Below are 27,670 nucleotides of genomic sequence, written 5' to 3' on the forward strand. Positions count from 1 at the left end.
TGCTCTACCTACACATGGCTAACACACCTATAGTATTTACCTGTCCAAGGATATAACAGATATACTGCTCTACCTACACATGGCTAACACACCTATAGTATTTACTTGTCCAAGGATATAACAGATATACTGCTCTACCTACACATGGCTAACACACCTATAGTATTTACCTGTCCAAGGATATAACAGATATACTGCTCTACCTACACATGGCTAACAACACACCTATAGTATTTACCTGTCCAATGATATAACAGATATACTGCTCTACCTAAACATGGCTAACACACCTATAGTATTTACCTGTCCAAGGATATAACAGATATACTGCTCTACCTACACATGGCTAACACACCTATAGTATTTATCTGTCCAAGGATATAACAGATATACTGCTCTACCTACACATGGCTAACACACCTATAGTATTTACCTGCCCAAGGATATAACAGATATACTGCTCTACCTACACATGGCTAACACACCTATAGTATTTACCTGTCCAAGGATATAACAGATATACTGCTCTACCTACACATGGCTAACACACCTATAGTATTTACCTGTCCAAGGATATAACAGATATACTGCTCTACCTACACATGGCTAACACACCTATAGTATTTACCTGTCCAAGGATATAACAGATATACTGCTCTACCTACACATGGCTAACACACCTATAGTATTTACCTGTCCAAGGATATAACAGATATACTGCTCTACCTACACATGGCTAACACACCTATAGTATTTACTTGTCCAAGGATATAACAGATATACTGCTCTACCTGCACAAGGCTAACAACACACCTATAGTATATACCTGTCCAAGGATATAACAGACAGACTGCAATACCTGCCGAAGGCTAACACAGACATCTACAAAAGAATCCAAGATCTACTTTCCTGTATGAACCTAAAGAGATACTTCCCAACAAATCACCTGAGCCGCCAACAATGTTAACTCACACATTTAAAGCAAAGTGGTATCCTCAAAATAGCTGCAGCTCTCGCCACACCGAGGATATTCCATTCCGCAGATCACATGTCGACCCCAGGCCCTGCTTCCAGTGTAAGCTATATAGCTTCTGAAGGAACACAGGACTGAAGACACAACCCTCTACCATTGTCTACAGCAGTGAGATTCTGGCAAAATATACTGATGGTTCTTTACCATTTATTGGACTAGTTCTGTAACCCCAGGCCCTGCTTCCAGTGTAAGGCCTATGAAAGAGCACAGGACTACAGCAGTAGACAGCAAGGATGATGTACATCAAAGTAACACATCTAGATATTCAATGCAGAAAATAGATCCTGGGTCCTTTCCTCAAAGTAGTTTTAGTTTAACAGTGTTAATAGTTGTTGTGGCTTCTTGCTGGGTGCTACTTTGTGTGGCTCGGTGTTGCCGAGTGCTGTTAAGTTTTGCTGAGTGTTGTTGGGTGTCACAGAATGTTGGTAGGTGTTACTTAGTGTTGTTAGGTGTTACCGATTGTTGATGGGCTTTGCTTGGTGTTGTTAGCTGTTACTGAGTGCTGTTGGCTGCTACCAAGTGTTGCTGGATGCTACCAAGTGTGTTAAGTGTTACAGAGTGTTGTGTGTTACTGAGTGTTGTTAGGTGTTACCCAGTGCTGCTGGGTATTGCTGGTTGCTGTTAGGCGCTGTTGTCAGATGTTACCGAGTGTTGCCGGACATTGCTGGGTGTTGCCGCATGAAATTCCAAGAGTTGCTGGGTGTTGCAAGGTATTTCCAGGTGTTTCTGGGTGTTATTCGTTGTTACCAGGTATTTCCAGGTGTTTCTGGGTGTTATTCGTTGTTACCAGGTATTTCCAGGTGTTTCCAGGTGTTGCTGGGTGAATTCAGTGGTCTGCTGCAAATTCACATTCAAGCCAACATTTTGATTCCCTAAGTGGCCAATCACACCTCCAGGTTAATGAGACACTAATCACACAGATCCCATTGTGTCAATGACAACCACATGTAATGATCTCATAATCAAAGAGAACAGTTGGGTGTGTCACATCAACACATCGCTAGTTCAACTCTTGTAGGAGAAAACAGAGGATAAAAGAGACAAAACATGAAATGTCTGCAAAAAGCACAATTACAATTCTGATTATATCACGAGCATGGACCTATAAACTGCCATCAAGTAGTCATGGTGTGTGCATGATAGGTTGAGCATATCCAGCCCAAACATTTGCCTCACTGGTGTTACTTGTAACAAACACATCCAAACACTAGTCATTTTACAGACAGGAACATAACAACAAGTAAAATGTTCATACACAAGCATATCCAGTCCAAACATTTGCCTCACTGGTGTTACTTGTAACAAACACATCCAAACACTAGTCATTTTACAGAAAGGAACATAACAACAAGTAAAATGTTCATACACAAGCAGATGGGAACAAAAGAAAACTCAACAGTTCACCTACAAACGAATAGAAACATACCAACAAGTAAAATGTTCATACACGAGCAGATGGGAACAAAAGAAAACTCAACAGTTCACCTTCAAACGAATAGAAACATGCCAGCAAGCAAAATGTTCGCTTACAAACAGATGGGAACAGAAGAAAAAGTCAACTGTGGGAATATGGAAACATACGACCAAGTCAATATTCTGTTGTAATCATGACTGTCATGAATGCAACACATACGGCCCAGTCAATATTCTGTTGTAATCATGACTGTCATGAATGCAACACATACGGCCCAGTCAATATTCTGTTGTAATCATGACTGTCATGAATGCAACACATACGGCCCAGTCAATATTCTGTTGTAATCATGACTGTCATGAATGCAACAACTCTGAAAAACTCATCCAGAACAATGAACCGTTAACAGCATCACTAAGGCTGAGACTGACCCACCAGGCTCTTAACATGTCAAAGAAGAACATTCCTCATGTAATAGCAGCCGGAGTCCCAGTGACACACCAATATTGACCAGCTTGGACGTCACCAACCTAACTCATCATGGCTCATCATGGCTTCCATTATCAGCCGAGCTTGATTATAGCATGAAGGGAAGTACAAATTACACCCCTGTCAGACAGGGGAATCCTTAACATTTGTTCGGATGTTTTCAGAGCTTCGATCATCACCTTGTAGACACTGTGGGGATTTGGAAAGCTTCTGTCTGCCACTTGCAGTGGATACACAACATCTGTCCCGCTTCAGGTTGGGATGAGATCAGGTCACTCAAGCAACACTGGCTGAAACCAGTGGAGCATTTCCATTTACTTCAGTGACATCAATCTTGTATTCAGGAAATGTATAATGATGTATCGAAAAGATTCAGGCTGAACATCATCATGCATCATCACACAATACAGCATCATTAAATGGTACTGCGTGACCAAATGGCACTGCATCATCACACAGTACTGCATTATCATACACTAAAGAATAACCACATGATACTGCATCAAGGTAAGCATCATCACAGAATACTGCATCACCACATGATACTGCATCATCACAGAATAGTGCATCACCACATGATACTGCATCATCACATCATACTGCATCAAGGTACAGCATCATCACAGAATAGTGCATCACATGGTACTGCATCATCATACAGTACTGCATCACCACGTGACCAGACAATAATGCTTTAGCACACGATACTGCATCATCACAGTACTGCATCACACAGTACTACAACAGTACACAGTTCAGTACTCTTTCACTGACCTGCACGATCCTACCTTTCCAGCATTTGGAAACATATATCTCATTTTTTACAGTAACCATGACAACGCATGTAAATGTAATTTCTTCATCTGACAACTCAGTACTTAAGTTATCCCGTGACACAGGATAGAGATGCTGCTCACTTGGCAAGTTAAAACACCACATCTTTCTAATCAGACAGATTTCCCCCCACCGACAAATCTGAAATGACTGCAGTAGAGTCTATAACTTGCTCGTTGTGCCAGGACGTTATACCATCTTGAAGAGCTCTGCTAATGAGAGGAACCTGGTCTTAATAATTCTACCATCAGCACAAAAAAAAAGAACTTGCACAGCTTGCTAGATACATTGTCAAGGTACCTTGCACATAGAAAGGGAACAAGGCTTATGTTCAGGAGGCGCAGTCAGGAGACTTACATTAAAAAAGGCTGATGGTCAGGAGGCTAAGAGTAATGAAGCTTACATTTACAATGCTCAGTCAGGATGCTTACTTTTGTTAGAGACCTGTGAAGATCAGAGTTAGAACTGGTCTTTACCAACCCATGCTTGTCCTAAGAGGTGATTAACAGGCATTAGAGGCAACTATCAATGAGGACTGGGTGGTCAGACTCGCTGACTTTGTTGACATGTCATGACATCCCAGCTGATCACTGGATTGTCTGGTCCAAACTCAATTTGAAGCAGTACAGTGTCATGTCAACCAACCAAACATTCAACCAACCAACTTTCAGGGCTGCTTATAGGCAGTAGGTTCACACTCGAGGGTCGTACGGGTAGGAGGCTTGCTGTCCTAGCTCTCTAGGGTGACATCTCAACTCCAACAGACTGGGGTCATACAGGTGGGAGGCGTGCTGTCCTAGCTCTCTAGGGTAACCTTTCAACATCAATACTCTGGTGTCGTACAGGTGGAGGGCGCGCTGTCCCAGCTCTCTAGGGTAACATTTCAACTCCAACTGTCAAGTTATGTTTCTACACAATGCAGAAGATTCCAGATCAGCACCTGAACACCATGTCTGCATCAACCTTACAGGCAACAACAGATATACAAGATCAGTATCTAGTAACATTTCAACTCCAACTGTCAAGTTATGTTTCTACACAATGCAGAAGATTCCAGATCTGCACCAGAACACCATGTCTGCATCAACCTTATAGGCAACAACAGAAATACAAGATCAGTATCTAGTAACATTTCAACTCCAACTGTCAAGTTATGTTTCTACACAATGCAGAAGATTCCAGATCTGCACCTGAACACCATGTCTGCATCAACCTTACAGGCAACAACAGAAATACAAGATCAGTATCTAGTAACATTTCAACTCCAACTGTCAAGTTATGTTTCTACACAATGCAGAAGATTCCAGATCTGCACCAGAACACCATGTCTGCATCAACCTTATAGGCAACAACAGAAATACAAGATCAGTATCTAGTAACATTTCAACTCCAACTGTCAAGTTATGTTTCTACACAATGCAGAAGATTCCAGATCTGCATCAGAACACCATGTCTGCATCAACCTTATAGGCAACAACAGAAATACAAGATCAGTATCTAGTAACATTTCAACTCCAACTGTCAAGTTATGTTTCTACACAATGCAGAAGATTCCAGATCTACACCAGAACACCATGTCTGCATCAACCTTACAGGCAACAACAGATATACAAGATCAGTATCTAGTAACATTTCAACTCCAACTGTCAAGTTATGTTTCTACACAATGCAGAAGATTCCAGATCTGCACCAGAACACCATGCCTGCATCAACCTTATAGGCAACAACAGAAATACAAGATCAGTATCCAGTATGACAGGTTCTGGAAGGAAAACAGTCACTGATCTGTGTACCTTGTCAAAGTACAACAGACAGGGACTCCATACAAAAGACTAACTTTCACATCTCCATTTAACAGAACACTGTGCTAGATTTGGGTGAAATTTTGAGTGGGTCCAAATAGATGAAAATAATGTTTCTGGACCCCTTCCAATGTTAAATAGATGGGCAGACGTAAAATAGAGGGGGTCCTCACTGAATTTGATAGGTCAAAACACTCCAAAACCCTCTCTTGAGCCACTGAGAATAGTACCCTGATATCTGAATCCCAATATATTTGTTGTGATAAGAAAGTCGTGTTACTTCATCATACAACAATCTCCACTTCAAGCAGCAAACCAAGGTTACAACACAACAGCCAGACCTTCCAAAGTAAGCTTTCCCATTTAGCGGGAAACGTAGAAAAGCCCACAATAATCATGACAATAGCAACACAAACATATTACCGCGCTCGTGAAACAGTAAAAATGGCAACGTAAGACTATGAAACTGTCACATTTTTACCTCTTTTACCACTTTCACCTCTACTGTGCATGTGCATCACAATCTGTGCTCCTGTCAAATTTCTGAGCAACCATGTGTCACCTTGGGTAGAAAATGTATTGAATATGTTAAAATAATTACTGTCAATCATTTCACACAATGGACAATAAAATTAACAAGTGTGCACACAAGTATGATAATGATGATAACCACCATATAACAGAACAGAAATACTTTAAAAAAGGAAAGTAACTTTTGGTCAGACTGGAAAATGGCAACATGCGGTCAAAACTTCCTCTTCCACGTGAGCAAGCGCAAAATCAAAGTTGCAGGCTTATCAGTTTTTTTGCTTCAGTCTAAGTTGCAGGCTATTTGCAGTTTTGTTCCAGTTTTGGCAATTTAAAGTTGCTGTTTTTACTGTTTCAGCAGTGCGGTATAATGTCTACGACTGATGTGGGTTTTTCTGCACAGAGGGAAAGTTTTCTTTGGTAGGTTTGAAAGTGCACTGGAAACGAGTTGATGATTCAATGGAGCTTCACATCTACACCTGTGAATTGGTAATATTTAAATACTGATTACATAAAGCAAAACTATCAGTATTTGTCTTGAATTAAAATTGAAATTATTTACATAAAACATTCTTGCTCTGTATCTTGGAACATATAGGGGGTGGAATTGCCTAGATGTTTAAGTGTTTGCTTTTCAGGCCCCACAAGAATACAATGTGTAAAGCCTATTTCTAGTGTCTTTTGCTGAAAAATTCCTAAAATCTGTTGAAAACCAATAAAAATTCATAAAAACCAAACTGTTTTACTGAAGGTCAAGTATCATGCACCTCTACTGTGTCAATCATTCACCTTTTCCACTTATTATTGGAAAACAACCAATTACAGTTTCAACTGCTCAGTCAACTGCTAAATGCTTTGAAACTGAAATTGGAATCTATGAAATATATCATTAGATTCTGAACAGTTACGACAATCATGTGAGCAATCCTGTGACAAGTGTCCAGTGATGCATCACAAATACCTCTCACATGGATCCACGTGATCACAGGCTGCATGTTTCTACCTGACACATAGTGTACTCAATACAGATGGATTCCAACATCAACCCTTGGCATACAAATATACAAGAAAAGTTGCTACTGACATATTTGTGTCTGTAAACTCCACCACTGTGTCTAACAAAACCTAGTGGAAGGTCGCGTCCGGTAACCTTTGAGCTACTTATAACTGTCCAATCAAAGGCGAGACGGTTAAATAGATTTAACCAATCAAACAACGGCTACTATATAGGGATCGGAGGGACTTTCAAAATAATCAGGTTACCGACACAGAACTCTCAATTTGTATAAAACACAGTTATCTGACCAGGAGTATATACGATTTGGGGTTTCTGTTGACATGGCTACCATAAGCTAATATTTCCACCAGACAACATTATGAATATTGCCAAAAACTCTATTTTCAGGGACTGTTGTCATGGTTGTAACGTGCTCTGTGTGCATCACCCGGAAGGGACCATACACTAAATAGCATTCGGAATCGTTCGGGTACAAACCTTTTCGAGATAAAAAGTCCAAAAGGTGTGTGCGACTGTCCACATTCATGATTTGGTAAGCTGTGTTCTCATTGGTCAATCTCAAAGGTTACCTGACACGACCTCCCATAAAGTTTTGTTAGACTCAGTGGTGGTGTGTAACGAAAAGTACTGAGGATAAGTTTACTTAGACTGGAGATCAACATGGCCTTGAACAAAAACATTAAGTGTACATGAATGCATTTATTTGATTTATACACTAAATCACTCACCAACACATTCACCCACTAAAAATAACATTCAGCCTTGCTACAACCACTTTCTGCAAGACTCTCAGTCACTTACAAATCCATCTTCACCCACTCACTCACTCACCAAACCACAAATATCATTGCTGTAATATCCTTGACTTAGTCATTGTGTTCAGGTCAGGGATATAGTGTCTCACTAACACTCCATGATATCAGCTGTCAAGGGCAAGCCAGGACATTTATTGACCAATTTGTATTGTGCTGCTACTTGTGTCGGCAGCAGTGCCCTGTGGTGGAGGGGTGTATTGATCAGATCCTACACACTTACCCAGGCAGGAAAAACACTTTACAATCTTTACCAGGCAGAAAAAACACTTCATAATCTTCACCTGGCCTGTAAAACACTCCACAGAGTTCACCAAGAAGAAACACGTCACAGATTTTACAGACTTTACCAGACCAGAGAACCAGTTACTATAGACCCACCCAGACCACAGAACCAGCAACTGTAGACTCACCCAGACATGAGAACCAACTGCTATAGATTCACCCACACCAGAGAACCAACTGCTATAGATTCACCCACACCTGCGAACCAAGTACTACAGACTCACCCAGACCACAGAAACTGATACTACAGACTCACACAAACCAGAGTACCAGCTACTATGGACACACCGAGACCAAAGAATCACTACAGACTCTTCCGTCTCATTAATCTCCATTACATAAATTCCCCTAAGTGTTGCAACTACTTTAAAAAGCAAAAATACCAAGTGCTTTTTGAACGCATAAGCCACGTGATCCATTTCCATGGGAGATTTGATGCAAGACAGGCACCTCAGACACCACATTCGCTTGTATTGATCGCAACGTGAGATGAAGTGTGAAATTGAGGACATTGCTGCATCAGGAGATTTTTCAAGAATGATTATCGAGATTTAGGCTATCTTATGCTGTTTATCTCATTTGCTCTGTTTGCAGTGGGTTCAGTCATGTCAGAATCGACAGTTCTCCAGTGTGATGGATGTGCTCTCTTAGCATGCTGTGATGCTGTTGAAGGAACTGATCAGAAACAAGCCACGAGGTATTTGCAAAAAGTCACAAAGAAATTGAAAATGTGCACATGGCCACCAGAACATCAAAGACAACACCATGATCATCTGAACCTTCATCAGTTACCAGGAGAATCACACAATCACTGCATGAATGTAGACCTTAGAGATTCCACAAAAAATATAAATACACACTAAATAGAGGATACAATCTTTACTAATCCAGTGTAAGTCTCCTAAACATCACTTTTGTCCATAACCTTCTCAGCGGAGGAATATAACATTGGTGCTATGTCACTTGTATTACACAGAACCTCAACATAATATTGGCAATATATCCCTTGTATCACATAAAACCTCAACATAATATTGGCAATATATCCCTTGTATCACATAAAACCTCAACATAACATTGGCATATATCCCTTGTATCACACAGAACCTCAACATAACATTGGCATATATCCCTTGTATCACATAGAACCTCAACATAACATTGGTGTTTTATACCTTGTATCCCAAGAACCTCAATGCAATTTCCAGCTGTCTCAAAGACAAGAAGTGACAAATGATTTTTTAACTGAAGCCAAACTGTCTGTAGGATGCAATAAGCTGGGGATCAACCTGCCTGCATCAGCTGAGGATGTGGAGTTGAGGAGGGAGATATGGAGGCAGGGGAGCAGGTTTTACAGTTGTTAACATGATTACACCACCATGTAACCTAGACTAGATTTCCCATCTCACCAAATGTGGCAGGGAACAGCTGATTTGGTCTACCGGCGTCGGTTCTCCACACTGCAAGGAATCTCCAGCACTGAAGGTAACACTGGCCACAACTACAGAAAGTGTAGAATGTCTGAAACCTGAAGTAACTGAGCTGTGGTAGGTATGGCGCCTTGGTACTGGTAGTGATGTTTCTGCTTCAACAAACTCTCTGGCAGGGGCTGCTGCCGCTGCTGTTGCACACAGTATATGTGTATCACCAGTATCCCTATCCCTGATGCAGACGAGGAACCTGCTAGGTGTGCTACTTGTAAAATGACAGCAACAAGCTTCCTGTTGTGGTAAATATTGCAGGAAATGAACTGAAAATGTATTCAGCCTACGTTCCTGGTACATTATTTAGAGATGTATTCAACAAGGCAAATATCAGATGGGAAGAAAATGGACAGGAAATATGGTGCATACATACTGCACCACTGTCTAACCATGAGCTACCCACCTATGCCCTTCAGTTGAAGCCTTTCAAATGCGGCTGCTCCACTAATGCAGATGAGGCTTAATCCAGCTTTTGTTTAACTACATGGAAGCTCTTCAGCATCTACAATAATCCTGTTTATCCAAAATCATTTGTGGCATATTCTTAGTCTTTAAATTGTTTCCATGCATACTAGAATGCATTTGGAAATAAATTGCTGGCACTCCCCTGCCTTCTTTTATCAGTGTGAAATAACATAAAAAAGGCATATTGACTTCCAGTTGAGCAGAAGAAAACTCTGAAGCTTGGTTGTGTCTGGTGCCCATTTCTTCCACATTTACATCTCACTGCTGAAGCTGGTGTCAATTTCTTCAGGTGACCTTTCCATTGTCAGGATGCTATACGTTCATTTACTACACAGACCGACAATTAACTTGGTGGAGAGAGAATTATTTGGCAAAATGGCAAATTCCTTTGCCATGACTGGAGGAGTTGCACTCATTACTTCCAAGAAGGTCAAATAAAACATTGCTCTTGATAACTCAGGTATTATTTCACATCAATTTATAGGTGAGAAGCATATGTTTCTAGTTGCTGTTATAGGTGTGAGCCATGACTGAATTAAACAGGATTATAGGAAAACAACCAACTGGTACAGACAAGTGAATAATGAACTTGCACAGCCAGCAAAACAATCATCTAGTTACTAGGGTTGGGCGATAATACTGGTTAACAAGTATAGTGCAGTTAACTTCGCAACATAACACACTGCAGCCCACTTTTCGCAAACCTGTTCCGGTTACATGATCTGTTATTTCTATGACCATGATTGGTAAGTTTCATGATGTTGTCAAAAACACCAGTCACATTAGTCAAAGTAAACTTCGTCTCAGTGTATTTCGTTACACTCCACCACTGAGTCTAACAAAACCTAGTAGAAGGTCACGTCAGGTAACCTTTGAGCAATCACTGACAGTCCAATCAAATGGGAGACGGTTAAATAGATTTAACCAATAAACTGCTACTATTAAGGGATCTGAGGGACTTTCAAAATATTCAGGTCACCGACACAGATCTCCCCACAAACACAAAATCAGCATATGACACAGTTATTTGACTTGCAGTATATACACTTTGGGGTTTCTGTTGACATGGTTACCATTAGCTAATATTTCCGCAAAATAAGATCCTTGAATATTGTCAAAAACACTATTTTCAGCCACTGTTTACTCACCCTTGTCATGGCAGTATGTACGCTGTGTGCATCACCTGGAAGCGATCGTACTCTAAATAGCCTTCGGAATCGTTCAGTACGAACCTTTTCGAGATAAAAAGTTCATAAGGGATGTGCGAATGTGCACTTTCGCGATTTGGTAAGTTGTGTTCTGATTGGTCAATCTCAAAGGTTACCTGACGTGACCTCCCATAAAGTTTTGTTAGACTCGGTGGTGGAGTGCAACGAAAAGTACTGAGGATAAGTTTACTTAGACTGCAGTAACATTTGTATCTCCTTTAGTGTATAATACATTCAAGGTTTTGAGAAAATTTAAATATATTTGCTTGTCTTTAAAACCATATAAATAAAAACAGTACATGTTGAAGGAATAAACAAATCAAAATGGTGGACATCTCAAGTGCCAAACTTTATACGAAATCATCAGTTTGGAAACATTTTCAGTTGATCTCTTGTACAATCACATATAAGTCCTGACAGTGGCCAGTGGCATTGTTTCAAAAGATAGGATTCAGTCATTTCATTATCTTATACCATATGTTACACTTTCACAATATATTGCAATACACACGGCAGACAGGAGACAAATAGCCAAGCTTTTGTGTGCACTTTAAAGTGATCTCTTCAGTTTGGAAACATTTTCAGTTGATCTCTGGTACAATCACATATAAGTCCTGACAGTGGCCAGTGGCCAGTGGCATTGTTTCAAAAGAAAGGAAACAGTAATTTCATTATCTTAAACCATATGTTACAACTTCACATTATATCCTGGCGTAATGTAAATTCACACACATCTATTTTCACGCCCCTATCACTTCCGGATTTACACGGCCTCTACAAATAAATGAGTGAAATAAGATTTCGTGTTTGTGAACAAGAAGTTGTCTTCTTTTTCCTGCTGTCATCATTTGGAAATCACAAACTTCAAAGTAGATTTTTTTATCCAAAGTTTTCCAGCAAGCGTATTTTAACTCTCCTGCACTAATGCAAAAACATCAAGACTAAAATAAATCCTAAATAAATGACATCACCGATCTGCTGGTTGTCTGTATTGATAAATGGTAATGCTAAAAGGTCATGACCCTAGGAGATGGAGTGCTGTACAAGAAAAATGAATGTGGAAGAATATTTCAGACACAATCGTTATAAGTTTACAAGAAATTTTCATGAAAAGTTACTAAGTACAAGCAATTGATATGACTTTTTATGATCAAATCAAATGGTTTTAACTAATGAATTGCGAACATATGCTTGTGTTTATTCAGTAAAAGTCACCAATAAGACTACTGGAACTTCTACTTATTTAAATGTGTCTTTTTGATGAAAAAAGACAAAAGTAGACAAATTCTGAATATTTCCTGACAAAAACCTTCTTATCAGCATTGCGAGACATGAACTTCATTATTATATGCTGTTGCCATAAACTATTTACCATACTGTTTCTCCAGATTTTAGTTATCACGACTATTGATGTCACTGTGCACAACTGACCATGATTTTGTCGTGTGGATGATGGCTTCATCACACTAAGATAGGGATGTGTCAAAGGCTGAAAGGTATGATTTTATAAACATTTTATAATGATAAAGGTTTGTATAATTATATAATAACCCTACTAGTCATCGCAGCCAGGTGAACAGTCACTACAGTCAGGTAATGAATCACCACAGTCAGGTAAACAGTCACCACTGCCAGGAAAAAAGTCACCACTGTCAGCTAATCAGTCACCACAGTCAGGTAATCAGTCACCAAAGTCCTGTAATGAGTCACAACAGCCAGGTAAATAGTAACCACTGTCAGGTAAACAGTCACCACAGTCAGGTAAACAGTCATCACTGTCAGGTAATCAGTCACCACAGTCAGGTAAACAGTAACCATTGTCAGGTAAAAAGTCACCAAAGTCAGGTAATCAGTCACCACAGTCAGGTAATCAGTCACTACAGTCAAGTAAACAGTAACCAGTCAGTTAAACAGTCACCACTGTCAGCTAATTAGTCACCACCGGTAAACAATCAGGTAAACAGTCACCACAGTCAGGTACACAGTCACAACAGCCAGGTAAACAGTCACCACTGTCAGGTAATCAGCCTCCACTGTCAGGTAAACAGTCAAGTAATCAGTCACCACAGTAAGGTAAATAGTCAAAACAGTCACCACAGTCATGTAAACAGTCATCACAGCCAGGTAAACAGTCACCACAGTCACGTAAATAGTCACCAAAGTCAGGTAAAAAGTCACCACTCTGGTCAGCAGTGAGCATAGACAGGTAAATCATTGCCACAGGTAAACAATAATTGCGACTAACTTCTCCATGCAATCTGGATTGGGATACTCGTACCCGATACAACTCGCTACTCTCTCCATACAACTTGACTGACTTAATGGTACCCATGTTACAAGTGGCTACTCTCTGTTACAACCTGGATTGACTTACATGTTACAAGTGGTTACTCTCTGCTACAACCTGGATTCACTTACTGGTACCCATCTTACAAGTGGTTACTCTCTGTTGCAACCTGGACTGACTTACTGGTACCCATCTTACAAGTGATTACTCTCTGTTACAACCTGGATTGACTTACTGGTACCCATCTTACAAGTGGCTACTCTCTGTTACAACCTGGATTGACTTACTGGTACCCATCTTACAACTGCCTACTCTCTCCATACAACCTGGATTGACTTACTGGTACCCATCTTACAACTGCCTACTCTCTCCATACAACCTGGATTGACTTACTGGTACCCATCTTACAAGTAGCTACTCTCTGTTACAACCTGGATTGACTTACTGGTACCCATGTTACAAGTGGTTACTCTCTGTTGCAACCTGGATTGACTTACAGGTACCCATCTTACAACTGCCTACTCTCTGTTACAACCTGGATTGACTCTCTGGCACCCATCTTACAACTGTCTACTCTCTCCATACAACCTGGATTGACTTACTGGTACCCATGTTACAACTGCCTACTCTCTGTTGCAACCTGGATTGACTCTCTGGCACCCATCTTACAACTGCCTACTCTCTCCATACAACCTGGATTGACTTACTGGTACCCATGTAACAAGTGGTTACTCTCTGTTGCAACATGGATTGACTTACAGGTACCCATCTTACAACTGCCTACTCTCTGTTACAACCTGGATTGACTCTCTGGCACCCATCTTACAACTGCCTACTCTCTCCATACAACCTGGATTGACTTACTGGTACCCATGTAACAAGTGGTTACTCTGTTGCAACATGGACTGACTTACTGGTACCCATCTTACAACTGCCTACTCTCTCCATACAACCTGGATTGACTTACAGGTACCCATGTAACAAGTGGCTACTCTCTGTTACAACCTGGATTGACTTACTGGTACCCATCTTACAACTGCCTACTCTCTGTTACAACCTGGATTGACTCTCTGGCACCCATCTTACAACTGCCTACTCTCTCCATACAACCTGGATTGACTTACAGGTACCCATGTTACAAGTGGCTACTCTCTGTTGCAACCTGGATTGACTTACTGGTACCCATCTTACAACTGCCTACTCTCTGTTACAACCTGGATTGACTCTCTGGCACCCATCTTACAACTGCCTACTCTCTCCATACAACCTGGATTGACTTACTGGTACCCATGTAACAAGTGGTTACTCTCTGTTGCAACATGGACTGACTTACAGGTACCCATCTTACAACTGCCTACTCTCTGTTACAACCTGGATTGACTCTCTGGCACCCATCTTACAACTGCCTACTCTCTCCATACAACCTGGATTGACTTACAGGTACCCATGTTACAAGTGGCTACTCTCTGTTACAACCTGGATTGACTTACTGGTACCCATGCTACAAGTGGCTACTCTCTGTTACAACCTGGATTGACTTACTGGTACCAGTATCTATATCAATTGATTATTAATTATCCTAACATAATACTGAAGCATAACCTACATGTTTATAATTTCCCTGACACATGTTACTAATGCAATACACAGCAGCCCTATTGCTGTTGAAGACGTTACCACGGTAACAATACACTGATATTGATAACACAATATAGTCTAGGCGGTATTGACATGGGGACATACATATTGGCAATAAGGGTGAATAGAAATTGTTATTACACTACATCATGGCAGTGTACACATATGTATTATTACACCACAGAATGCCAGTGTATATGCCATTAAACAACAGTTATTGTGTGTCAGTGTATACAGACACGCACACACACATGCACGCACACACTACTGCACGCCAGTGGCCAGTGTATGCTATAACACTACATAACATCAGTGATATATATTCAGAGCTACAGATAGCATTTTGGATCATTGAGTTATGGACTTGCTTCAGCTCATCTCAATCCGGTATTTTAATTTTTCTTTGACTAACTAAATACATTGTACACACCTCACTCAAACTCAGTTGGGTATTTTGTCATTTTCTATGAATTAAGATTTCACCAGTCACGAGGGGTCCATGGGCTCATGTACCCTTGAGGAATGTACATGAGCCCATAGACACCGCAGGACCAGTGAACAACGTATTTACCTTACCAAACAATTTCAAGGTGTTTGAAGCACTTCTATTGAATGCGAGGTGAATCGCGATTTTGCAGACGACACAAGGTAAACAGATTTAGAGTTATCTACCTTCCATCGATTTTCAATCGGAAAACATCGGTAATTTCCATGCTTCATGCGTGATTCAATGGTATTCGAGGCAAAGAAGTACAACCGTGAAGCACCAGAAGAGTTCGGAATTCCCAGCGGTGTACATTGAAAATAATACATCGCCTGTAAGCGGGGTAGATTGAAAATAATAGAATAGCGCTTAGTCAATCAGAGAGCAACATTCATGTGTGAGGTAAGATGTTTATATGTTATCATGGTTATGACACTACATAACATCAGTGTGTGTGTATATATACATGTATGTGTGAGTGTGTTACTACACTACATAACATCAGTGTGTGTGTATATATACATGTATGTGTGAGTGTGTTACTACACTACATAACATCAGTGTGTGTGTATATATACATGTATGTGTGAGTAAGTTACTACACTTCATAACCATCAGTGAACATAAATGTTTTAACACTACACAAGTATCAGTGTATGCATGTTTTTAAAGTACAATGAATATTGGTGAGGTTATTCCACTGCATGTCAGTGTATACATCATCCTCGATATCTCCAGGGTCTACGTTCCGAAAAGTCTCCACTATACCCTGGACGCATCTAAGGGTTGGCCCGATAAGTTTATTACCTCCCTTTGCTGACTCTGCTTTCTCACAGTAGCCAATCAGAGTGGTCGCCGTTATAACCGAAATTGCCAGTGTCAACAAAGGTAGCAGTTGCAACTGCGAAGGTTTGCTCGCCGTGCGACTCACAATTTGGGGAAATCATACATGCAACTTTATAGGTCCGAAACCTTTTTTAAAACATATGCAAGAAATCCACCTAATACTTTCAGAGAACCTACGCATGGTTTGTTTGCCAAGTTTAATCGGTTAGAGAATTTAAAATGCGAAAGTGAGTTGTGATTGGTTCGCTCAAATTCCCAGCGTAGACACCTGATTGGATAAAAAGCCAGTCAAGGGAGGTAATAAATTTATCAGGCTGAGCCGTAGATGCATCCAGGGTATAGTGGAGACTTTTCGGAACGTATACCCTGGAGGTATCGAGGATGTGTATACATAAGTTATTTCACTACATAATGACAGTGTATATGTATGGATAATACTGAACAAAATGTCATTGTTGAGAGGTGTTGATATAATTATGCAATGTGACAATATGCTTCTTCTATGTTGTTACTTATCATGACTGCATACATGTGTATGTGGTATTATTTTTGTGTGCAAGCATCATCACTTGCTTAGGGTTGCACTTTTTAGCTATAGGATATTTTTAATGAGATTTAATCTAGTACCTTGGATGTATGTTAATGGTTTGCTGTACCTACCCCTAGTTTGGTCATCTGTTCATTGAGAGACTTAATCCACTCGTCCAGGAAGTCCGCAGAATGGTAATAGTGAAGGTAAAACCAGTTTAGCGCTGTGTTAAACCATTGACATGTTTCAATGCCGGGCCCCTTCGGTAGTGCAGGTTTGGCACCGACCTCCTTCGCACGCAATGTCTCCGACGGCAGACGACGTTGCAGAGGACCCACGAAAGATACGAACGAGTTGATGACAATGACAATCACTGAACACCAACAAAACCAGCCTATCAACAAAATATCCAAGAAATGATCTTCCCATCGAAGCTTGGAATACCATGTAGCTGCTGCTTCCGCCATCTTGCTAGAGCTCTCCCCGAGTTTGTACCAAATGAGACGAAGGGTTATATCTGCCATGGTGTATTTTTGGAAGCAGGTTGGGCCAATCGGGGCCCCCTTGATGAAACCTGATCGCTGGCAGCTGCACCGTCTTCCCATAAACCGGCACGCAGCTTCCACGAGCTGCAGGAGGGTGGATTTCGCTAAGCGAGCACGCGAGGAATGTTATGAGTGTTTTCCCGTTTTTCGTGACGTATTATTAATTTCAGCCAATCTGCGGGCTCCGATAATATGAGCTAGGGGATTCCGTTAGGGGATGCCCTCGTGACGAGTTTGACAGGTGTTGTGGATCTACACCGGCGAGAGAGCGCTACCGGTTCACCTTGATGCTGCTCCGGCGATGTTAATTAATATCTCGCCACGTTGCTAGCCATTGTATTTTGCACAGCTTAGCAGAACTGCAGAGAAAACATTCCCACCTGGCGGAGAGCTTATTGGACAATATGTTACTCTATGAATTGATCAAGCATTGACTAAGTGATTAATTGATTAGATTCAGAAGTGGACTTTGTAGTGGTGGGCTATGAAGGTCGTTGTCAACTGGGTGGTTACAATAACATCGTTACAGTGTTATAGTAGAATGTAAAGAACGATTGAGTTAAAATCACGTTGTTTATTTCTACACATTTAGTTCGCCATTACCTTGTCACGTGGATATGGTAGATGGGAGATAACTATGATGTTGAAACGCGCAGTCCCGGAAAGCAGACCGTAATCCACGTTGGACAAACAGATACCACGATTGCAATAATAAACAAGATCCAGTGATGGATATGATGAGCATAGCTCCACGGAACGCGGTGTCTAGCGCCAACCAAGTCAGCAATGAACAGTGCAATGAGGACATCCTGGGGAAATATGCTGGCTTCTGTTGGCGGGTGGTGTGTGAGTGCGGGTATATATCCTATGTGTATCTTCATCTTTTAACGCTAATTATCACACTACAAAAACTACATTACGATTTTCTCTGGAACGCAATGAACAGCAATTGCACGGACGCCCTTGTTGTTCGTTCGACTCCCTGTGGAGGCACCTCGGTACGGGTCCCGAGGTGGGCACATTTGCGCCTAACACGCTTCATGGTTGGATAGTCCCCAGGGAGTTGAAAACGTATAGAAGGATCTTTGACCGGGCATAATAGTGTACGTAGCGCCGTGAACAGGCATTGTGCCTGGATATGAGCGCCATATGAGCGGATTATCACTATTGCTATATTACTATTGAAGAATAATTACATTTTTGTGGATATAGAACTTCTTTTATTATGTGAAAGGCGACGTTTCGACATAAATTGTAAATTCAAATGTTGTCAAGCAAGTGATGTTAAGCAACTCAGCTTCTAAAATGCCCATCAAATACGTTTTATTACTATTATAACTATTATACTATCACTGTTATAAATACCTGTATATATTGGTGTCTTTGCTCCGTACGTACAGCATAGCGGAAAAAGACCTGTGCAGCGAGACGGTGACAGACCATCATAAAACTGAGTTATGAGTCAAAACGACGTCAAGCTTCCTTGTTTGAGAGACCAGTGAAGATGCGGGTCTAGAATTGATCCTCAATAACCCAAGCTTGTCTTAGAGACGACTGACGGGATCGGATGGTTCGCCTGGCTGACCTGGTTGACACATGTCATCGGTTCCCAGCTACGGATATCGATGATCATGCTGTTGATCACTGGATTGCTTGGTCCAGAATCAGTTATTTACAGATCTCTGCCATTTACCTGAGATATTGCTTAGTGTGGTGTGTAACTAAATTCAGACCGCCATCTATACCGCCACTCGTAGATCATCACCTGTAACACCACTAACACGCAGACCATTACCTATACCTACACTAACACGTAGACCATCACCTATACCTCCACTAACACGCCGACCATCACCTATACCCCCACTAACACGTACACCATCACCTATACCTCCAGTAACACGTAGACAATCACCAATACCACAGCTTGCATGCACACCATCGCCAATACCACCGCTACCACATAGAACATCACTTATACCACCACTTGCACGTAGACCATCGCCAATACCACCGCTACCACATAGAACATCACTTATACCACCACTTGCACGTAGACCATCGCCAATACCACCGCTACCACATAGAACATCACTTATACCACCACTTGCACGTAGACCATCGCCAATACCACCGCTACCACATAGAACATCACTTATACCACCACTTGCACGTAGACCATCGCCAATACCACCGCTACCACATAGAACATCACTTATACCACCACTTGCACGTAGACCATCGCCAATACCACCGCTACCACATAGAACATCACTTATACCACCACTTGCACGTAGACCATCGCCAATACCACCGCTACCACATAGAACATCACTTATACCACCACTTGCACGTAGACCATCGCCAATACCACCGCTACCACATAGAACATCACTTATACCACCACTTGCACGTAGACCATCGCCAATACCACCGCTACCACATAGAACATCACTTATACCACCACTTGCACGTAGACCATCGCCAATACCACCGCTACCACATAGAACATCACTTATACCACCACTTGCACGTAGACCATCGCCAATACCACCGCTACCACATAGAACATCACTTATACCACCACTTGCACGTAGACCATCGCCAATACCACCGCTACCACATAGAACATCACTTATACCACCACTTGCACGTAGACCATCGCCAATACCACCGCTACCACATAGAACATCACTTATACCACCACTTGCACGTAGACCATCGCCAATACCACCGCTACCACATAGAACATCACTTATACCACCACTTGCACGTAGACCATCGCCAATACCACCGCTACCACATAGAACATCACTTATACCACCACTTGCACGTAGACCATCGCCAATACCACCGCTACCACATAGAACATCACTTATACCACCACTTGCACGTAGACCATCGCCAATACCACCGCTACCACATAGAACATCACTTATACCACCACTTGCACGTAGTCCACCACATATACCTCCAGTAACACGTAGACCATCACCTATACCTCCACTAACACTCTGACCATCACTTACAGCACCACTTGCACGTAGACCATCACCTATACCTCCACTAACACTTAGACCATCACCTATACCTCCACTAACACACAGACCATTACCTATACCCCCACTAACACTCTGACCATCACTTACAGCACCACTTGCACGTAGACCATCACCTATACCTCCACTAACACTTAGACCATCACCTATACCTCCACTAACACACAGACCATTACCTATACCCCCACTAACACTCTGACCATCACTTACAGCACCACTTGCACGTAGACCATCACCTATACCTCCACTAACACACAGACCATAACCTATACCTCCACTAACACTTAGACCATCACCTATACCTCCACTAACACACAGACCATCACCTATACCTCCACTAACACTCTGACCATCACTTACAGCACCACTTGCACGTAGTCCACCACATATACCTCCAGTAACACGCAGACCATCACCTATACCTCCACTAACACACAGACCATCACCTATACCTCCACTAACACTCTGACCATCACTTACAGCACCACTTGCACGTAGACCATCACCTATACCTCCACTAACACACAGACCATAACCTATACCTCCACTAACACTTAGACCATCACCTATACCTCCACTAACACTTAGACCATCACCTATACCTCCACTAACACACAGACCATCACCTATACCTCCACTAACACACAGACCATCACCTATACCTCCACTAACACACAGACCATCACCTATACCTCCACTAACACTTAGACCATCACCTATACCACCACTAACACACAGACCATCACCTATACCTCCACTAACACGTAGACCATCACCTATACCACCACTAACATGATAAAAGGTTTATGTCTAACCTCAAAAGATGCTACTACTATAATTGTTAAAGTCAGGAAGTGGAAATGGGGAATTCACATGAAGCTGATGGAAGATGGTCAGTAGCGTAACCCTATGTATTATTACACCGACTAAGGTTTGACAAGTGTTGGTCCATGTCATCTGGAGGGTCTTCGTCATGGGTCGCTCGTAAACCGCACAACTGCTGATTTTTCAAGAATGAAGGACAGACCTCTTAAAATGGTATGCAAACTGTGGCCCACGCCACTTACAAATCACTATGTGTAGACTAAGATTAGAATGTAGTAACCTAAAGGCAGATATGCACAGAAGATTCTCAATTGAAAAACCTTCATGCCAATGTGACCATTCAATCGAAGATATATATCACTACTTATCCGTCTTTCCAATATACCAACACATGCGCAAAAATAAATATTTCTTCACTCGAGGAAAGCATCGTAGATCATAGATATCCTCCACGGAAGAGGTGGATCTAAACAGGACTCTAAACAAATTATTGACTCTGTGGCTCAATACATGAATACGTCCTGAATTACAAGATTCCGTTTTCATTTCTCGTCGGCACGATTCTTACCAAGTTCCAAGTTTTACTCTTTCCTGTTGCGATGATTAAATTTTAAAACAGAATAAGAAGATACCTAAGCCGTCCTTTTACCAAAATATATGCTCATTAAAACCTGTAACACTTCAGTTGATTCCGCACATTTAATATCTACTATTGATAAAACCGATCTTCCATGATCTAGAATCAATGTGTATGTTGGTGGTGTATATTTGTCTTATTACATTGTAATATGTAGTGTACACTCAGTGCATATCCTACACCATGTGTAAAGGTATTTATATAAGCCTTCGGCTTCTTTACCAATCCAATACATTACGGAACAATATTATAAGCACTTGCTCCACTGAATAATAAATATCGTTAAAACAAATTAACCTAGCCTACAGGCCATACGAAACTTACTGAAAAGATATGTATTAACACGTTGGCTGCCTACCATGAGTTACTCGTTGTATCAAGTTTGGTCGAATTTGCTACTATGAGTTATCTCATAGTTGCAACAGTGTATTTTAAGACAAGTGTCACAGGTTGGCACAGGAAACAAACGGTCCCTGGCGTTCTTTGTTACCGAAAGACGGAAAAAAGACTGACTCAGATTGAATGTTATACAATTTGGTTACGTGATAACACTTTTTGTTCAACATTTGTTAGTGTGGAATCGGCCACACAGAGTAGAGAGTAAGACAATAGGTGGATTAAAACAGTAGCCTGCGCATCGAGACACAGGAACCACATCTATACCTGTACCCTGTGATATGGGTCTAATAAGGGGCGCTATTTGTCTATCATTTCGGCATCAATGACGTCATTTCCAAAGGACATAAGCCAAGGTGTGAACTCTCGGTTAAAGGTCACATGCAACCAAAAAATCAAACAAAATTAAAACACAGTTATCACTTGTACAGGATATGTATATAATGCATTGGTGATTGTTAAAAAAACAAATAAACAAAATTATAAGCGTATAATTGCAAATCAAAAGTGCAATAGTTTGTACTTGGGTCTACCTCCCTCGAAACGAAGCAGCCGCGATACCGATCCCAGTCAGAGAGGGTGGGCGTGGACTTGTGTGTAACGAAGCCTTTTCATTGCATGGCCACTGGTTCATTTGCCGATACGCCTAGTCTGTACTTTGTTAATGGCTTATAAGCCCCATAGGCGTTAATTTCAAATTGCATGTGGTCAGTAATTGAAGCTGTGCATTGCATATTGTCATTAGCAGACAGGCAGGCAGACGTATGGGTGTCAATAAACCAGACATGGAGTTTTTTTTCTGTGACAGAGTCTGCTATGTTTGTTTATGTGACGAGTAGATTATTTACTTGTTTTTGTGCACAACCAAGGTTAGACTACTGCTCACAACCTCATACTGTTCCAAGCTCCGTGAACCTATTCACTGAAGCATAGCTGTTGAAACCACTTTCCCCGCAACCCACCACCCCCACCCCTGAAAACATTGGAGAATCGTTTGAACTCCGATTTCACGTTTTTTTTCCAACTTTATAGGTTGAAGTGGCGTTTTTGATAGTTTGTTTCGGTAAAGGCATACCGAAAGGTATCAGAATCTGCAAAGGTGTGTTTTACGTTGCACGTGACCTTTGATGTATAACTATGAATCGATATAACGCAACAAATAAATCAGGTCTTCCTGAAATTTGTATTGTTCTGGGTTAAAAGCTACTTGACAAACATTTCCTATGATGAAAAAGTAGAGGACGAAATGGTTAATATCCGTGTGAACTTGCCCTTTAAGAAGTTCGTAGGGCTGTGAACGCTTCGGGAAATTGTTAGCCATGCAGGGCCTAAATTTTCGCAACGGTCGTTGCCCTAAAAATTCTTAACTTTGATCATAGACAATGTATTAAGAATGGGGAATGAGTGAGTGAGTTTATTTTTACGCCGCACTCAACAGTATTACAGCTATATGGCGGCGGTCTGTAAATAATCGAGTCTGGACCAGACAATCCAGTGATCAGCAACATGAGCATCCATCTGTCGCAGTTGGGAACCGATGACATGTGTCAACCAAGTCAGTGAGCCTGACCACCCGATCCCGTTAGTCGCCTCTAACGACAAAAGCACAGTCGACTTCTACGGCAAGCATGGATTGCTGAAGGCCTATTCTACCCCGGGACCTTCACGGGTTGTTAAGAATGGGCTTACTGAATGGGCAACGAACGTTTCGAGAAATTACTAGCCTGTGGATCCCACTTATATAAAAACCATTAACTCCCACTGTACAGTCACACCGGTGATGTTAACTCGCTCGGCCGAGCTTCTTAAGCAAAGTAAAGGAACGCCTTAATTTTTATATGTTTTTAGCAGTACGGAGCTGTTCACATTCATCACTTAATTGACAATACAAGGAAAAGAAACCAGGTTAGTTGTATGTAATGTTTCATATACGTTTGTCACTATGCAGTTAGAGGTGCGGCATCCTCCATATCTCCAGGGTATTGGTTCCGATACATGTCCACCTAACCCTGGATGCATCTAAGGTTCGGCCCTTTACTGGCTTTTTCATCGAATCAGGTGTCTACGCTTGGGGGTTGAGCGTACCATTCACAACTCACTTTGGCGTTTTAAATTAACTAACCGATAAAACTGGATACCAGAAATGATCAAGAGGTACGCATGCTTGTCGTACCCTGAAGACCCGGGTTAGAACTGATCTACAGCAACACATGCTTGTCGTACCCGTGAAGATCCGGGTTAGAATTGATCTACAGCAACACATGCTTGTCGTACCCGTGAAGATCCGGGTTAGAATTGATCTACAGCAACACATGCTTGTCGTATGTCAGTTATTGGATTGTCTGGCCCAGATTCGATTGTTCAGTTGCCGCCCTCAAGGGCTATACATGTGAGTATGACGTAAACCCATACATCGAAGTGGGTAGGATACATATCATGGCGTTTTTCAGCTTTCAGTGTTGATGCCTTTCATGAAAACACTGTCAACTAGTGTTTTAGAACTGTATTATTTGACAGGGACACAGAGAACAGATCATATCCTAACATTGATCTATGTTCATGCTGTCGATCACAGGGTGATCTGGTCCAGACGCGGCTATTTACAGACCGTCATCATATAGCTAGAATGTACTTGAGTGCTGGAGTCAAACAACAAATAAGGAAACAAATCATGGTCTACCACTAAAGCCCAAAGCGATGTCTGTGTAAGGTAGGTGTTACACCTAAAGCCAGCGACTACATCTACGACGACCCGGATATTGACGACGATGTTGCCATCCCGATATTTCTCCCCATGCACAAGGCTTGGTTCACTACAAACGCATACTTAAGCATGACACTGGAATTGTTCATTTTGTCCACAGGGGCTTATAACGCTGAAACCTGCCACGAGTAAACACGGTAATCCGGACGCAGCTGACTAAAATAGCAGTCCGTTGAATGAACATCTCTGTTACTTCTGTTCACAATGGTTGACTGAAAACACTGGAAATTTACAGAGGCAGAAGCAGTTCACCTTAACAGACTTTTTCCAGTGAAAGTATAAATGATATATTAAGTATAAATAAAAGAGAGAGAGAGAATAATTCAAGTTGTTGGGTGTCCTTAACAAAGGGAGTTAACTAATTGTGGAAGTGAACACGGTAATGGACAAAAGATTCTAATGCGGGCAAATGAGTCGGTCCCAGTCCAGACTGTAATAGAAAGATTCCACAGTACTCCTACAAACGGGGTCTTAGCAATATCCTTTTGCTTAGTGCCAAGACCCCATATTCACAGTACATACCAAGATGGTATGCCAAGTTTTTAGCGTTACTTGCACCTGAGATTCTCTCTAGGGTGGTGTTCACGATGTCGTTTGGAACAACCACAACAACATCAGCAACAACAACACCAGCAGCAGTAACAACAGCTACAACAACAACATGAAAGTGTAAGTCGTTCACTATTTACTTATTAGCTCCCAACTGGCGCTTGCACACAGGTTAACACTAGACAGAGACACAGACAGGTGGTGAACGAGCAGAAGTAAATAACCAGCTAATATCTACCTGTGTACCCCCACCTGTGTCGAGATTGAATATCGCCGTCAGGACACATGTCAACAGATGAAGCCATTATCTTATCCATTAAGGTGGAGGATGGTCAATATGCGAGCCAGTGCAACTGTAACTGTCCAATCAAAGTCTGTGCATATGGCAAGAGGCGCACCCTACAAGCTCTTTGCAGTATATAATGCGGTGAACTGAGGTCAGATCAGACCTGTCCCTGAGCGGCTTACTATGGATTTATTTGTAAGTATTTGGAATGATGCGTAATATTTCTGAACGTATATTCTAAATCTTTATTGTCCTTGTATTGGAATCTGTACACTTGTAACAGACGATTTTAGTTCAACGTGATGGTATTGAACTTTCGATTCGGTGGCATCAGTAAACATTTAGCTCTTAAGACAGCTTTGTTTCTTCAATTAAGACGACCTTTGGCGCTGGGTCTGCTAACGGTACTGTCTGGCCGGTTTACCCCCAAAAGTTAGACGTCCCAAAAGTCATACGTCCCAATTGTCAGACAAATCAATCAGGCGTGACTACAGGGAAATTGAGAACAGGCTGATGCATCTGTAGGAGAGACTGCGTGCGGGGGGAGGTGGGTGGGGTGGGTGGGTGTGACAAACATGGAGTTCCTTGATGCAGCTGGGCATTTACTCAAAGCTGGTTGACATTCTTGTCTGTATAGTGAATGATGTGAAAGATATCTTGAATGGTGTAATTAACCCTATAAAATAATCTTGTTAAATTAACTTATTTAATTGTTCAAATAACACATTTTGTTTTATGTCAAATAAAATGATTGTAATTCTCACCTCTTCCTTTCCTGTTTGGATTAGTAAATTGGGACTAGTCCATTAATTAACGAAGGTAACAGTGTTATGAACCTCCGCGCAACCAACCATAACCTGGGACGTCTAACTTTTGGGACGTCTGGCCTCCATTTGGGAGATCAAAAATTTGGAGCGAGCCTTGAAACGCGAAAGGAGTGATAATATCCTAGAGATTTTCAATCAAACTGAGATATTTTGGCAATGTGGGATATAACACAGTGAGGATGGTAACTGCTAAAGGAAACATATAAAAGAACAGTGTTTACTTGAGTTACTACGGTACTGATAAATTACACAGTCGCAGGGATGAAGTAATCATCAGTTATGAACGGACGACAATTACAGAGTCGTGCAAAAAGTGTTCGGACACTTGACGTCATTCCATAGACTTACATGTTAATTTAGTGTTGCATAAATAATTTAATTGAGCTCTATGTCAATTTTGCACATTGGTGAGAATTCATATTACCTACAATCACATAATTTCTGTTTGATTTTCCGTTGCTTACTGATCGAATGACAACAATTTAATCAACATATGTACAGTGCCCTGAGCTTCTTTTACAAGTCGACCTATGGGCTTGTGCATTGTGTGCCCGTATGTATTTGTTAAATATCTCAATACGATGATCGACAGGTCTGGATATTTTTTGTCAAATGTTATGACATGC

At 41.4% G+C, this 27,670-nt stretch overlaps 3 protein-coding genes across 15 annotated transcripts in view; 1 reads left to right on the forward strand and 2 right to left on the reverse strand.

The window, feature by feature from the left end:
- Positions 1–17,857, reverse strand: part of LOC137292638 (phospholipid transfer protein C2CD2L-like) — an 80,679-nt gene extending 62,822 nt beyond the window's left edge. For 10 of the 13 annotated variants that reach the window (XM_067823851.1, XM_067823857.1, XM_067823856.1 and 7 more), the window contains exon 1: positions 17,288–17,838. In XM_067823851.1, coding sequence (XP_067679952.1) covers positions 17,288–17,761 — 474 coding nt within the window. In that variant the 5' untranslated portion in view covers positions 17,762–17,838. Of the gene's footprint in view, positions 1–17,287 lie in introns of all 13 variants that reach the window. The other 3 variants (XM_067823850.1, XM_067823847.1, XM_067823845.1) reach the window with 1 other exon arrangement.
- LOC137292586 (uncharacterized) overlaps positions 1–27,670 on the forward strand; it is a 156,576-nt gene that overhangs the window by 31,408 nt on the left and 97,498 nt on the right. The window lies entirely within an intron of this gene.
- Positions 19,441–26,236, reverse strand: LOC137273247 (loricrin-like). The gene is made up of 2 exons (XM_067805779.1): positions 26,184–26,236; positions 19,441–21,277 (listed from the first exon to the last, which is right to left on the reverse strand). The coding sequence occupies exons 1-2, from the start codon at positions 26,234–26,236 to the stop codon at positions 19,441–19,443; spliced, it is 1,890 nt and encodes a 629-aa protein (XP_067661880.1).

This window comes from Haliotis asinina, chromosome 1 (assembly GCF_037392515.1).
Source record: "Haliotis asinina isolate JCU_RB_2024 chromosome 1, JCU_Hal_asi_v2, whole genome shotgun sequence".
NCBI classification, from domain to species: Eukaryota; Metazoa; Mollusca; class Gastropoda; order Lepetellida; family Haliotidae; genus Haliotis; species Haliotis asinina.

Coding starts and splice junctions, on each gene's coding strand:
- LOC137273247 (XM_067805779.1), bottom strand. CDS start 26,236: ATGGCTTCATCTGTTGACATGTGTCCTGACGGCGATATTCAATCTCGA. Junction 21,278..26,183: donor GATATTCAATCTCGACACAG/GTGGGGGTACAC, acceptor TCTGTGTGTTAG/TGGAGGTATAGGTGATGGTC.